We start from the raw sequence: 12699 nt of genomic DNA, 5'->3' as shown, positions 1-12699 counted from the left end.
TATCAACATTGATGTAATTTTGATTAAATATTTTTAATATTATAAATATAATTGTTTTTTATAGATTGCTTAGCCATTTTCCTTACCTTAAAATATCCAGCTGACGAACATCCAAGCCATGCTTTGGTATCACTTATTTTACACTATGTAAATTTGTAATTATTTATTATTATTATATTACACATTATATTACTTATAAATTATGCATATAGTTTTATTTTATGGTTCATAATGGATGAAAGGATGATTTTATTAGGTTTTAAAATGATAAGTCAATAATTATGATGGCCGTGTCCCCCCCCCCTTTTCAAACAAAATTCACCTAAAAATTTGTGAAATCATTTAAAATATTTTTATTTACACAGTAATTTATATTAAATAGTTATTTTATTTTGCTGATATATTTATCTAATGGACAAAATCAGTTTTAATGTTAGAAAAAAAAAGTTGGTTGAATTGAAGGTAAGGTTAAACTGACTGCCACATTGGTAGGTTAAGGAGAAGGAAGGACATATTTAGTTTTAAGTCCAAGATTTGAATTATTGGGCATTTTTTAATTATATATTTTGTTTAAAAATGTCTACAATTCATTTTGGTAAGTAAATTTTGTCAAATTGTCAGTGTGTCAAAGTTTTTTTTATGAATACATGCGATACAGAGTGAAAAAAAATAACCTTTCACCTCAGATGTTATTTTTGCATTTTAGACTATTTATAATGACAGAAATATGTAAGATCGAGTTGAATCAATTAATCGGGTGAAAAATTATGGTTCTACTCACAAACTATCTTTCGTGAGGTCTGCGTGTTTTGATATCTTGCTTGGTTTATATTGAGACTGAATGTATTTATTAGTGTGAATGCAAGAAGGCTAATGGCAAAATATTGAGACTATCGACATTGTCTATACGATAGAGGAATGTACAATTACTTGAGTGAATTGTAAATAGGAAAGAAGGCAGTTATAAGTATTTATCTAAATTTAAAAACTGCACATATTGAGGGCTGAAATTCCTGGGTACACTGTCTGGAGCCTAACTTTGGCGGGACCAAAGTGTGATTGGGTGAAAGTCATAAATTTCATGTTGTTGAGTTTATTAAATAAATCAATACTTTTTTTATCTGAGACCAAATCGAAGATCGTTTTTTAAGCCTATGATTGTAAGATTTCCTACTGGGGTCTGCTCTGTGATGATCGTGTAATTTGATCCTTTCCAATCTTGGTCTGTCAGCGTTTCGCCAAATTCAATGGTGGGTCTGGTGACAATATTATCCCGACTGATTCCTCTAAGTTAAATTATGGTCTTTTACACACGTCTCACAGACCAAGCTAGGATAGACATTCAAAAATGGTTGGTAAGGATCAATAATTTTGAATGAGTTTTTCTAGGTTTGAATGGTCAAAGGCCACCTTTGACATACTCGATTCAACAATGGTACAATTTTTTTTACGGCAACTGTACAAGAGACAAAGATTTGCATATTTATTTCAACCAAGTCGTGTTGTATTTCCAATGGCACTATTCGTTTTTGGAAAAGTCTCAGATACTCGGGAAAGTATATCGATACCTTCGCATACCCAATGTATGCGGGAAGCTTAACAAGTGAGTAGTACATAATCATTTAGTAACTTTTTGCTTTAAAACTGTCGAATTTCTAGAAAAAAGTTTCTGAAGGTTTTAAATGAGGAAAAGGTAGGCAGAAAGAAAAAAATATTTCAGAAACTTGAGAATGTCGATTCATTCCGGTCCCCTTACAACAGTGACATTTCCTCAGCCATGCCTTCTGATTTCTATTTATCACCCAAGTCTTACGAACACTCCGTACAAGACATAACTCAATTAAGCACTGACAGTATCTCTTCAGTAGAATCACCGAATAATTTTGACTGTTATTTTTCATCGCCTGGTTCAACACTCGGCGAAAATGAGCACACCATAGTCTCCGATACCCAACGTACATCCTTGCAGGATCTCGCCACGAGCCAAATAAGCACATTGACTAATAAATCTGCAAGAACAGAAAAAATTGAAATCAACTCGAGTCACACTGACGTTCAAATGGCAGATATGATTAATGAATTATTTACAGGTAAAATTTGACAGAAAAAGAAATCCTATTTGTCATATCTCGTACAATTTTTATTTTTTAGGCGTGAACAAAGACATGAATGTTTTGTGCAAGGGCGAGATCTTTGTCGACTCAAAGCGTAACTTTATACGTAAGCAGTCAATTTTTTACGAACCGTGTAAAATTGACCAGGAAATCGACGTTTCATATGAAATGATGAACATATTAAAAGACTCCGAGGAAAGGCCGGTATTTAAAACGTTGCCGAATGCTTCGACCTTCTCTAGCTCTTCAGACAGCGTCGTGGAGAACGAATGGAGGGAAAAAATAAAACCGAGTTATGTCGAAACAGACTCGACGAATCAATCTGTACGGAAGAAAATTCCCACTATCATCTCTCCCTCTTTGAGCTTTACGAGCGACAAAGATTTAAGCTCAGAAACCTCAATGGAAAGTTTCCCTACAACAAAATCAAGCATTTGCAGATTATTAATAGAGAGAAAATAACATTTTTGATCTGTTTGTACTGTTAATTTGTTAATTCTTAAAACATTTTTTTTTCTCAACTAAAATCGTTTTTATTAGATGTTATATTTATAAAAATTTGCCAAAAAAATATATGTTAAAATATATAAAAGGTTAGGTTTAAAAATATATAAATCTTGCAATTCGTTCAAATTTAATGGTATATATATTTTTTTGTTTAATAAAATTTATGTTTCATTCTATATTATTAATTGTTCAATGTACACATAAATACATTTAAAATCATAAATTTATTCAGTATGGCCTCTGAAGTCGGACCTCTCTTTGTTAGGGTACTTTTTGACAAGAGGCTAGACGGCTGGGCCAATTTCTCAATTTATGGATGGCCAATTTTGATCCTGAGACAGATGAGAAATGTCGTCTGCTATAGACATGTACACATAAATAAACTCATATTTTTAATCATAGATTTATGCAGTATAGTCTCTCATGTCTCTTCCTACCCGAGGCAAAATAGTCAAAAAGATACTCCTAAAAATCCTACCTCACCAGTCGGTTTCATCGCTTAATAATAATAACAATAATAATGTGATAAGTTTAGGGGCCGAGAAGCAGTTGAGTTCATTACCGGCCCCTCTGCAGTTAATGACTTTTATATGAAAACTAAGACGATAACCTAAAATTCTAGCTTCTCATTTGTAGCTCAGGTTTTCAACTAGAGAATATACATAAAACATACAATACATATACATCACCACCTTACACAAACATGTCTGGTCATATTCACTTCCCCAGAGTAATCGATATTCCTCATGGCAGGATTAAACCAAATCCATTCTCGCTAATAACTTACTTTTACTTTCCAGATATCTCACACTCACACCAGAGTAGTCGATATTCCTCAGAACGGGATGAAACAACCTGTTTCTTTCATGCTAATAAATTAAATTAATTTTAATAAATTGAATAAATACAAACATCGTATAAATTTAAAAATCCCTACAGTCCGATGTACCAAAAGAGCGATCTGTGCCAGCCACCGTGGCTCAAGACTATGCACAGATCACAGAAAAATAAGTTCAGTTCAGCCCGTACGTTATTCTTGTATGACTTACGCGTAGTCTAGTCAGTAAGCCTTTATTCCCTTTTCGACCCGCTCTCCATGGACTAGGGTTCAACGTCTTTCCTAATCTGCCACAGTTTGGCAGTTAAATTTTTACAAGCCAAGCGATTTTTTCATTTTTCTTTTACTGTATTCGAAAATTAAAGAAATTTCCGCTCCTTAGTTCCTTTACCTAGCGGCTTTCTTCCCAACCTCTCTTCATAAGTATTAGAATATAATATAAAATAATTTATTATTTACAAAGAATTAATTTATACCGGTGAATCTTATTTACAAACAAAGTATAAGGATTGTATATACATGATAATAAAAAATACAAATGATAAATGAAAAGCTAAACATAGTCAAACTATAATAAAATTTAATTATTTGGAATGACCAGTATGAGAAAATTTGTGGTAAAATTGCAAAAACGTTGTACTTTGGCAGGCGTGTTGTATGCTACATGGATGGGAATGCATTGTGAAAAAAAGGCCATTGGTGACAGTGGGAATCGAACCCACGACCACGGGGTCTACAAGCCAAGTCTCTCATGCTAACCACTCGGTTACCATGGTCCCCAAAACATTGGGGATTAACTAAGATGAAGTCAGACTGCAATTTCCATGTTGAAACTTGCCGAATAAAATACAAAGAAAAGAAGTAATTACATTTGGCAGAATAATGTGAAGAAAGCCCAACAGGGCTTTGTTGGAGTGGTTTCAGTTGTTGACCGAGGATGGCCAACAAGCTATTCTCTACTATTAATTATTGATCGTAAGAGGCTGACAAGTTGATTGACAATCAACTTATTATTCTACAAACCTGCTGAATCTCTCAGGGTTTTGTTTTCTCATGTTCCTAAGCAGGGATCCCCCAGAGCAGCCCCTACAGCCATGCCTGTTCACAATATACACAGCTGATTTTAATCAATTCGTTTTAAGTTATATTATCCTTATAGTTGTCATAAACACTAAAAACCCATGGGCTTTTTGGCCATGTCGTAATAATTTCAATATCATTTCACCTGATAGGCCTTCTTCAGGCCCACTTGAGATTGTTCCAAATGCCTCCCAGTACATTTATATTATGGAGCTAAAAGTTCTCTGTAATAAAGTCATACAACTCCGACATTGACCAGTGTTCGGAAGAGTCAAGATTCAGCCGGAGCCACTCAGATTCTTTCCAACCTAGAAGGACGAAATAAAAAAGAAAATACAAAGATAGTGGGGCAAAGAATGAGGATATTAAAAGCAGTAGTTGACCGACTTCAAAGGGCAACTAAATGTCTAGTCAGCCTTGTGAGATACCACCAATTCAATTTATTCTTAATAATATCTAAAATGAAGAAAAAAAGTTTAAATGAATCGTGTTATAATGATTAATATTTCAGTTTACTACCCTTTATTTACAGATTCATACATCGAAAACAAATTTAGCTTAATTTATAATAAAAAAATTATTTTGTTGTCTATAATTATTTACAAAACCTCCACTTCTTCCATTTTTTTCAGGATTTTTTTAATTCCATTTTTGTATATATATTTTTTTTCTTTTTTCTTTTATTTAAGAAGTTAAAGATTTATGATGATAGTTGACAAGACGACGGCCAACCAGGTATTTATCGTTTTTGATGTGCTCGTAGAGTTTTGCAAATTGTTTAATGTGAAAAACGATAAGCACGCAAACGACTAAGAGTAGTAATGTACAAGGATATATCCTTCGTGCGACGACAACTCGTATGAAAGTGTTCGAGACGAACAACGGTATGATGGATTGGGCGATGACGTACGGCAGAGCTAGGGCGATGGCCAGAAGGCCAATGACGGGCATGGCGAGTTCGACAATGATGAACTTCAACTGCATATTGCGGAGGCCGTCTCTGTAAGCCCTTTCGATGGCTTGTCTCATAGCCCATTCGGGGCCCATCATTGTAATGGCGCAAACGATTTTCGTATAAAGTACACCGAGCGCCCAATCTTGCCAGAACCACAAAACAGGCGTCTGTTCCAACGGCACCCTCAAAGGCATAACGAGTATGAGTTCGAGAAGAAGGCCCGATAGTAACGGTATTATTCCTATAAGCAAAATCCCTGCAATCAGAGATTTTCCAGTCAAAACCAACCAATTGTAGAGCATTTCCACGATCGCTCTTCTCCCTTGGGGCAGCCAAGAAAGTATGAAAGTGACGGCTCTAGCCATAACGCAGCACATGTACGTCCCACAGGCCGCTGTGTACAATTCGTGGATTTGGCCTCCGGGTCCGGAGTTGGTCAGTTGAGGATAGTGGACCATGACCTGCCTTCCTAAAGCGACCGGAACGGTGAGCGTAATAAGGCTGACGCCTACGAGGCTGCAGCATACCAAAATCACGAGGACAAAAAGCCTCAGGAAAAAGAATCTAGGACGCTCGTACGGCTGGAAACCTGTCGGTCCTCCCCTCTGGAACAGGGCGTGGTGCACGGCGCCTAGGTCGACTGGCTGTCTGTCGTCCGCCGCCTGCTGGTCCAGGGCGTTCACCTGCGGCAACTGAGTCTGCATCTCTCCCAGGAGATACGATTTGATGTCCAAAATATGAGAAACTACCACACACCACAATCTAATCAGAGCCTTCAGCCAAGCACGTGTATGAGACTGCTCGAGCAACGCTGGAAGTATGACCTGTCAAATAATCAAAAACTATCAATTTAATCAAGTAATTTAATTACACAGATTATGATGAAGGATCATTTGAGGGTCAGATCTTTATTCTACAGACCAATTCATTCATTATATACAATCAAAATTAGTGGCTTACAATAAAACACACCTGAAGTAGAACAAGTTCTAGTGAAAGTTCGGTGACTTGAGCTTCTGCCTGCATGGTAACGACATATGGAAGAAACTGTGGCATAATAAAACGAAGTATCCTTATCGGCAGCCAGAGCATGAGGATGACGGCGGAACCGAATATCACAGCGGATGTCACCAACCTTCTAACATGTTTTATAATCGGAAGGTGGATCATTTCCTGAAATAAGTGACAAATTTTTTATAACGATTCGAAAAGGTAAGTTTTTAAATTTAATTACTTGAATCGGGCTAAAATCCGGGTCGTTTAGATTTCTAAGGAACCATAAAACGCCCGGGCGGATCACTTCTCTCAGGAGAAGTATGAACGAGGCGAAGTAATATACGTAGACCATGCCGACGAGCCAATGGATGAACATGGATGTACCCGGCGCCATTCTAAAACTCGCTTCTCTGTCTTTCAAAGTGGCGTCCAGGAGGGAGAGAGAGCAGATATCGAGCCACCAACCGCATATCAAAGGCAAAACGCCGATCTCCACTACAGATAGCAATGACACCTAAAAATTTTCAAATATTAAATCCATTCGTAAACTTTTACAATTTTCAAAAATTTACTTTTACGACGACATAACAATGGCCAAGGACCCGTCTTGACTTCACTAAACTGCAAAGCGCTGCCAATGAATGTAACCCGACTAGACAAATCCCAATAACACAATAGCCGCACAGTGTGGTTACGAGTCCTTTAAAATTAAAATTAACAAAAATCAATAAAAAATCCAATTTAAAAATCATTCAGTGTATTCACCTTGAAAGTGTGAAGCGTTGACATGATTTTTCATACCGAGAGCGACAATGACGAAATGGCCCATGTGGTACGGGCAGAATGCGAATACAAGGATGAACAACGTGTTGAGCGATACGACCCAGAATACATGCTCCAAGAAAACAAGAGAACCGTCAAGGCCCAAGAGTCTCTCCCAGGTAAGCTCTTCCGCGGCCCTGTCCAAGTCGAGCGGATTCCAGTCACCGCCTGCCATCACCCCTTCTTCGACACCGCCTTCGCCAAAACCCCCTTCACCAACTTCCTATGAGAATAATAATAAATTATATACGCAGGTAAAAAAAAAGATTTTTATAAAAAAAAAAATACTTCGTTTATTGGAGGCTCTTGAGGATTGTTGTTGCCTTGTCTTTCTTGAACGAGTAGTGGTGGAGGCGGTGGCGGTGGTAAAGGAGGTTGGATCTGCTGAGGTGGCAAGTTCTGCCCGATGGGCTGCTCGTCAGCGCCCCTTTCCAGCCAATCCGGACCTCCACCGAGCACGATCTGCTCCTTGAGCCATACGAGGCCGATAAACGCAAAAAGGGTGCACGTCACGACAAAACACCCATGGAATATATCCGATCCTATATTTTCAGTTGACAACATATCTAGAGGAAGCGTTAAAACCTGTAAAACAAAAGCGTCAATTATTATTTTACTGTTTTTCAATAATTGCTTTTATTTACAGAATCTACTGATCCGTTGAAAAGACATCTGTATATTCTGCAAGCGGTTAATGGTACTATTCCAAGCCATGCGATGGCGACGAAAGTGTAGTGGAGCCAACACTTCACCACCGTCGCCATGCTGCTCAACAGGCCCCCGACGACGTCGCGTAACGGCAGCCTCCTCGGCATATCCGGAGAGTATATCGGAGTGAAGGAAAACCGGTATCCGCATAGTTCGCAAAATTCTTTCTGACTGTACCTATTTCAAAGATTTTTTTTTTACATTTTATCGAGTTCATTTAACACACAACGTACCTCATCCACTGTACAAGACACTCCTGATGGATCCATTTAATACTCCCGGCGCATATGCACGGATGGAACAAAGGCCTGTCGGAGTTTCCTTCTGACCTACAAACTCTACATATGTTTTCGTTTACACCATCGTCCATCATGGTTTTAATCTCAGCTCTCTAAAAAACAAAAAAAATTACAAAATAAAAAAAATCCCAATGTTACAAAGTCTAAGTATTTAAATGTAACTGTTTTTGCTCAAGACTTAATCAAACTGAATGTACATTTTGACAAAACCGAATGGTAAAGCGTTGACGGATGACCAGCAATCACCAAAGTTTGTTGTAAAATCAATAAATAAAAAATACTTTAAATTAAAACAGATTGATGAAGTGGTGAATTTGTTTAAGGAAAGAGATATGCAAACGTCAACCATCGTTCACTGTTACATATTCATGCATTTCAGCTTACGTAATAACTGTAAATGTTGAACAGAAGTAGAATCTTAGTATAAAAAGAATTTTAATCGCATACTAATACCGGATAGATTGTTTATAAAATAAATACAACATGGAATATTGTGTTATCAGTATTTAATTCATTATTAAAAGTGTTAAAGGACTTATTTTATAAATAGATTGATTAATATTTCGACCGGGCACCTCATTATGGCAAAGTTCACTCGATAATTTACTCCAATTGAAATTTTTGTAATTGTCCGACGTAAATGTTGAAGTATCGTTTAAAATGATTAAATTTACATATTGAAATTACAAGTCACAACTTGCAACGGTAGATTTGACTGAGAGGTACAAATGGGCAACCTTCTCACATCAATAGTACAAAATAATTTGATAATATGAATGAAATTTCATGAAAAGAAGAAAAACAAGGAATTTGGTTGGGGGGGGGGGACGAACTTAAATAGTTTCTTTTGTTATCGCAAAACTAATTCATTTCTGGACTGTGTGTATTAGACATAGAACAAACTGAAACAGAAAGGCTTGTTAAAAGGTGTTCTACAAAGTTTTTAATAGAAAAACATATGGTAGAATCAAAAAATAGACCTTGGTGATAAATGGTGCCCGAAAACCTTCTAAAAGAAGATACAAAATCAATTTAAAAAATTTAAAAATTCTGTTTATAGGAGGGCACAGGGGGATTGCTCACCATTGTTGACGAGGGGTCAAATCCACTTGACAGCCCATTATTCTTATCATTATCAATTGAAAAGTCATGGGTTCTGGCGAGATTCGAACCCAGAACCGCTAGCGTGGCACATTTGAACCACTCGACAATGCAGTATTATCAGTAAATTAATTATAGCCATAAAGTAGGGTTGAATGTCCAACTACCAGTTGGGTGTTGTAGACAAGGAATTAAACCACATTGCATTATTCATATCATTATCAATTAAAAAATCATGATCTGCCGGGATTCGAACCCAGAAATGCTAGGGTGGCAAATATGAGTCTGACGCCCTAACCTAAGCAGCCTTATAAGTGAATTAATTATTGTCATAAAGGAGGGCTGAATATCCAACTACCTGTTGGGTGTCGTGGACGAAACGTGAAACCACTTTAAATTTTTCATATCATTATCAATTAAAAAATCATCAGCTCTGCTGGGGTTCGAACCCAGAAATGCTAAGGCGGCAAATATGTGTCTGACAAACTAACCACTCGACACCGCAGAATTATTAGTATATTAATTACTGTTGTAAAGGAGGGCTGAATGTCCCGCTATGCATTGGTTGTCACGGACGAGAGGTCAAAACCACTTAACAATACATTATTCGCATAATTATCGTTAAAAAATCATGGGCTCTGCTGGGTTTCAAACCCTGAATTACTAGCATGGCAAATACGAATCTGACGTCCTAACCAGTTGACCAAAGCATTCTTATAAGTAAATTATTTTTTTTAATAAAGGAGGGCTGAATGCCCCCTACTCAGATGTCGCAGACAAGGGATCAAAACTACTTTACAAGACATTATTCATGTCATTATCAATTAAAAAATCATTGGCTCTGCTGGGATTCAAACCCAGAACCGCTAGGGTGGCGAATATGAGTCTGACACCCAAACCACTCGACCAACACAGTCTTATCAGTAAATTAATTATTGTCGTAAAGGAGGGCTGAACATCCAACTACCTGTTGGGTGTCGTGGACTAGAGGTGAAACCACTGTACATTATTCATATCATTATCAATTAAAAAATTCTGATCTGCCACGATTAGAACCTAGAAAAGCTAGCATGGCAAATATGAATCTGACGCCCAAACCACTTGACCAAAGCAGTCTTATAAGAAAATTAATTATTTTCATAAAGCAGGGCTAACTTCCCACTACTCAGATGTCGCAGACAAGGAATCGAAACTACTTTACAATACATTATTCATGTCATTATCAATTAAAAAATCATCAGCTCCGCTGGGATTCAAAGCCAGAACCAAACTGCTAGGGTAGCAAATATGAGTCTGACACCCTAACCACTCGATCAACACAGTCTTATCAGTAAATTAATTATTGTTGTAAAGGAGGGATGAATGTCCCACTATTCATTGGGTGTCGTGGATGAAACATGAAACCACTTTACATTATTTATATCATTATCAATTAAAAAAATCATGGGCTCTGCTTGGATTCAATCCATGAATTACTAGCACGGCAAATATGGTCTGACGCCCTAACCACATGACCAAAGCAGTTTTATAAGTAAATTAATTATTGTCATAAAGGAGGTCTGTATGTCCTACTACTCAGATATCACTGACAAGGGATCAAAACTACTTTACAATACATTATTCATGTTATTATCAATTAAAAAATCATTGGCTTTGCTGGGATTCGTACCCAGAACCGCTTGCATGGCAAATACAAATCTGCTGCCTTAACCACTTGACAAAAGCAGTCTTATAATTAAATTAATTATTGTCATAAAGGAGGTTGAGCGTCCAACTACCTGTTGGGTGTCGTGGACTAGAGGTGAAACCACTTTAGATTATTCATATCATTATCAACTTAAAAAAATCATGATCTGCCGGGATTCGAACCTAGAGCCACTAGCATGGCAAATACGAATCTGACACCCTAACCACTGCACCAACAGTCTTATCAGTAAATTTATTATTGTCATAAAGGAGGGCTGAACATCCAACTACCATCAAACGTGAAACCACTTAATATTATTCATATCATTATCAATTAAAAAATCATGATCCGATAGGTTTCAAACCTAGAACCGCTAGGGTGGCAAATATGAATCTGACACCCTAACCACTTGACCAAAGCAATCTTATAAGTAAATTAATTATTGTGATAAAGGAGGGTTGAATGTTCAACTATCTGTTCGGTATCATGGACTAGAGGTGAAACCACTTTGCAATACATTATTTGTATCATCATCAATTACAAAATCATGGGATCTGCCAAGATTTGAACCTAGACCGCAAGCATGGCAAATATGGATCTGACACCTTAACCACACGACCAAGTGTTATCAGTAGTTTTACCTACATTAAATTATTTTTCGACACAAGTGATTCCTGTCATAAATGAGTTTGTCGCAGAGAATAAAGATTCGAACCGTGAAAGGGCATGTTAGAACCTGCACATGTGTGGAAAATATTGTGTTTCTGCTTTCAGATGGCAAAAATTTGTTGATTTTAATAAATTAAGGTTTTTTTTATATGGTATTTCGAGTAAAGAGTGAGGGTAATTGGATCGGTTGGTTTGGATTTGGCTGATGGTTTATCGAGTCGGCTCTCCTGTCAAAAAATGCCTGCAGTGAGCAGACATCGGCCATCGCTTACCATTCGCTCCGACTGTCTCGACCGCGTAAAACTTTCTAACTGGTTACCTTGAAACTTTTTGAACTCATTGTTTTCAAAACTAAAAAAAAAAAAATTAAAAAAAAACTACACACAAAATGTAAAATAAAGGAAAAAAAACTGTCTTGGGAAAACACATGTTCTGTCAATATGAAACATTCGTCGTTGAAGAAGGGCGAAAATACTTAGAAGGACGGACTTACCGATGAGACGTTATTAAATCAGACGTCTTTTTCCATGAGGGGAGGAAAACGGGGTCCGCTTAGCTTGAGATCATCTCAACCCCGGCTCCCTTCGGCGGCCCTCAGGACGAGATAGTCGCACAAACTGACACCTCTGGGGTTTGGGACTCGGGTGTTTTTCTTATCTGGCCTCTGAGGCAGCTGGGACGGCTGCGGCCGAAGAAAATCCTGTCGGAATAAAGGAAAATCGAAACGGAGGAACGGGAAAACCGTAGACCTGGAGAGAAAAACGGCCTTGTCAATAACCTGAAATCATTTGTAGGGGATTTTTCAGTTTTCACCTCTCTCGGCTGTCAGCAGTCAGCCTCGCCTCTACGACGAACAGTGTTGCTCTACGTCCCACGGCATCGTTCTTCGTAGTTCGTAGACGAAGGCCTATTTTGGACTGGCG

At 37.5% G+C, this 12699-nt stretch overlaps 2 protein-coding genes across 4 annotated transcripts; one reads left to right on the top strand and one right to left on the bottom strand.

Moving 5' to 3' along the window:
* Positions 1-492: 492 nt before the first annotated feature.
* Positions 493-2583, top strand: LOC106662961. Its single transcript, XM_014387417.2, has 4 exons — positions 493-595; positions 1390-1603; positions 1660-2090; positions 2152-2583. Exons 1-4 carry the CDS (start codon positions 577-579, stop codon positions 2574-2576), a joined length of 1089 nt encoding a protein of 362 aa, XP_014242903.1. The 5' UTR covers positions 493-576; the 3' UTR covers positions 2577-2583.
* A 2466-nt stretch (positions 2584-5049) lies between these two features.
* LOC106663181 (E3 ubiquitin-protein ligase MARCH6) lies at positions 5050-12699 on the bottom strand. Of its 3 annotated transcripts, XM_014387826.2 has the most exons (10): positions 12590-12699; positions 12270-12525; positions 8254-8411; positions 7957-8197; positions 7601-7897; positions 7256-7535; positions 7063-7190; positions 6729-7004; positions 6467-6667; positions 5050-6318 (listed from the first exon to the last, which is right to left on the bottom strand). In XM_014387826.2, the coding sequence occupies exons 3-10, from the start codon at positions 8391-8393 to the stop codon at positions 5224-5226; spliced, it is 2658 nt and encodes an 885-aa protein (XP_014243312.1). In that variant the 5' UTR covers positions 8394-8411; positions 12270-12525; positions 12590-12699; the 3' UTR covers positions 5050-5223. The 3 variants fall into 3 exon arrangements, with proteins under 3 accessions (XP_014243312.1, XP_014243310.1, XP_014243311.1); XM_014387824.2 differs by lacking the exons at positions 12270-12525; positions 12590-12699 and adding an exon at positions 12096-12131; XM_014387825.2 differs by lacking the exons at positions 12270-12525; positions 12590-12699 and adding an exon at positions 12049-12068.

Source organism: Cimex lectularius, unplaced genomic scaffold (assembly GCF_000648675.2).
Source record: "Cimex lectularius strain Harlan isolate CLEC.00 unplaced genomic scaffold, Clec_2.1 scaffold320, whole genome shotgun sequence".
NCBI lineage: Eukaryota > Metazoa > Arthropoda > Insecta > Hemiptera > Cimicidae > Cimex > Cimex lectularius.
The sequence above is the reverse complement of the archived record's forward strand: the minus strand, read 5'-3'. Positions and strand labels throughout refer to the sequence as shown.

Bases quoted from the DNA above. Each gene is read 5' to 3' on its own strand.
- LOC106662961 (XM_014387417.2), top strand. The intron at 1,604-1,659 runs GTGAGTAGTACA...TCGAATTTCTAG, and splicing joins GTATGCGGGAAGCTTAACAA to AAAAAAGTTTCTGAAGGTTT. The intron at 2,091-2,151 runs GTAAAATTTGAC...TTTATTTTTTAG, and splicing joins GATTAATGAATTATTTACAG to GCGTGAACAAAGACATGAAT.
- LOC106663181 (XM_014387824.2), bottom strand. From the start codon at position 12,116: ATGAGTTCAAAAAGTTTCAAG. The intron at 7,536-7,600 runs GTATTTTTTTTT...TTATTCTCATAG, and splicing joins AAGAGCCTCCAATAAACGAA to GAAGTTGGTGAAGGGGGTTT. The intron at 7,005-7,062 runs GTAAATTTTTGA...GAAAATTTTTAG, and splicing joins ATTGTTATGTCGTCGTAAAA to GTGTCATTGCTATCTGTAGT.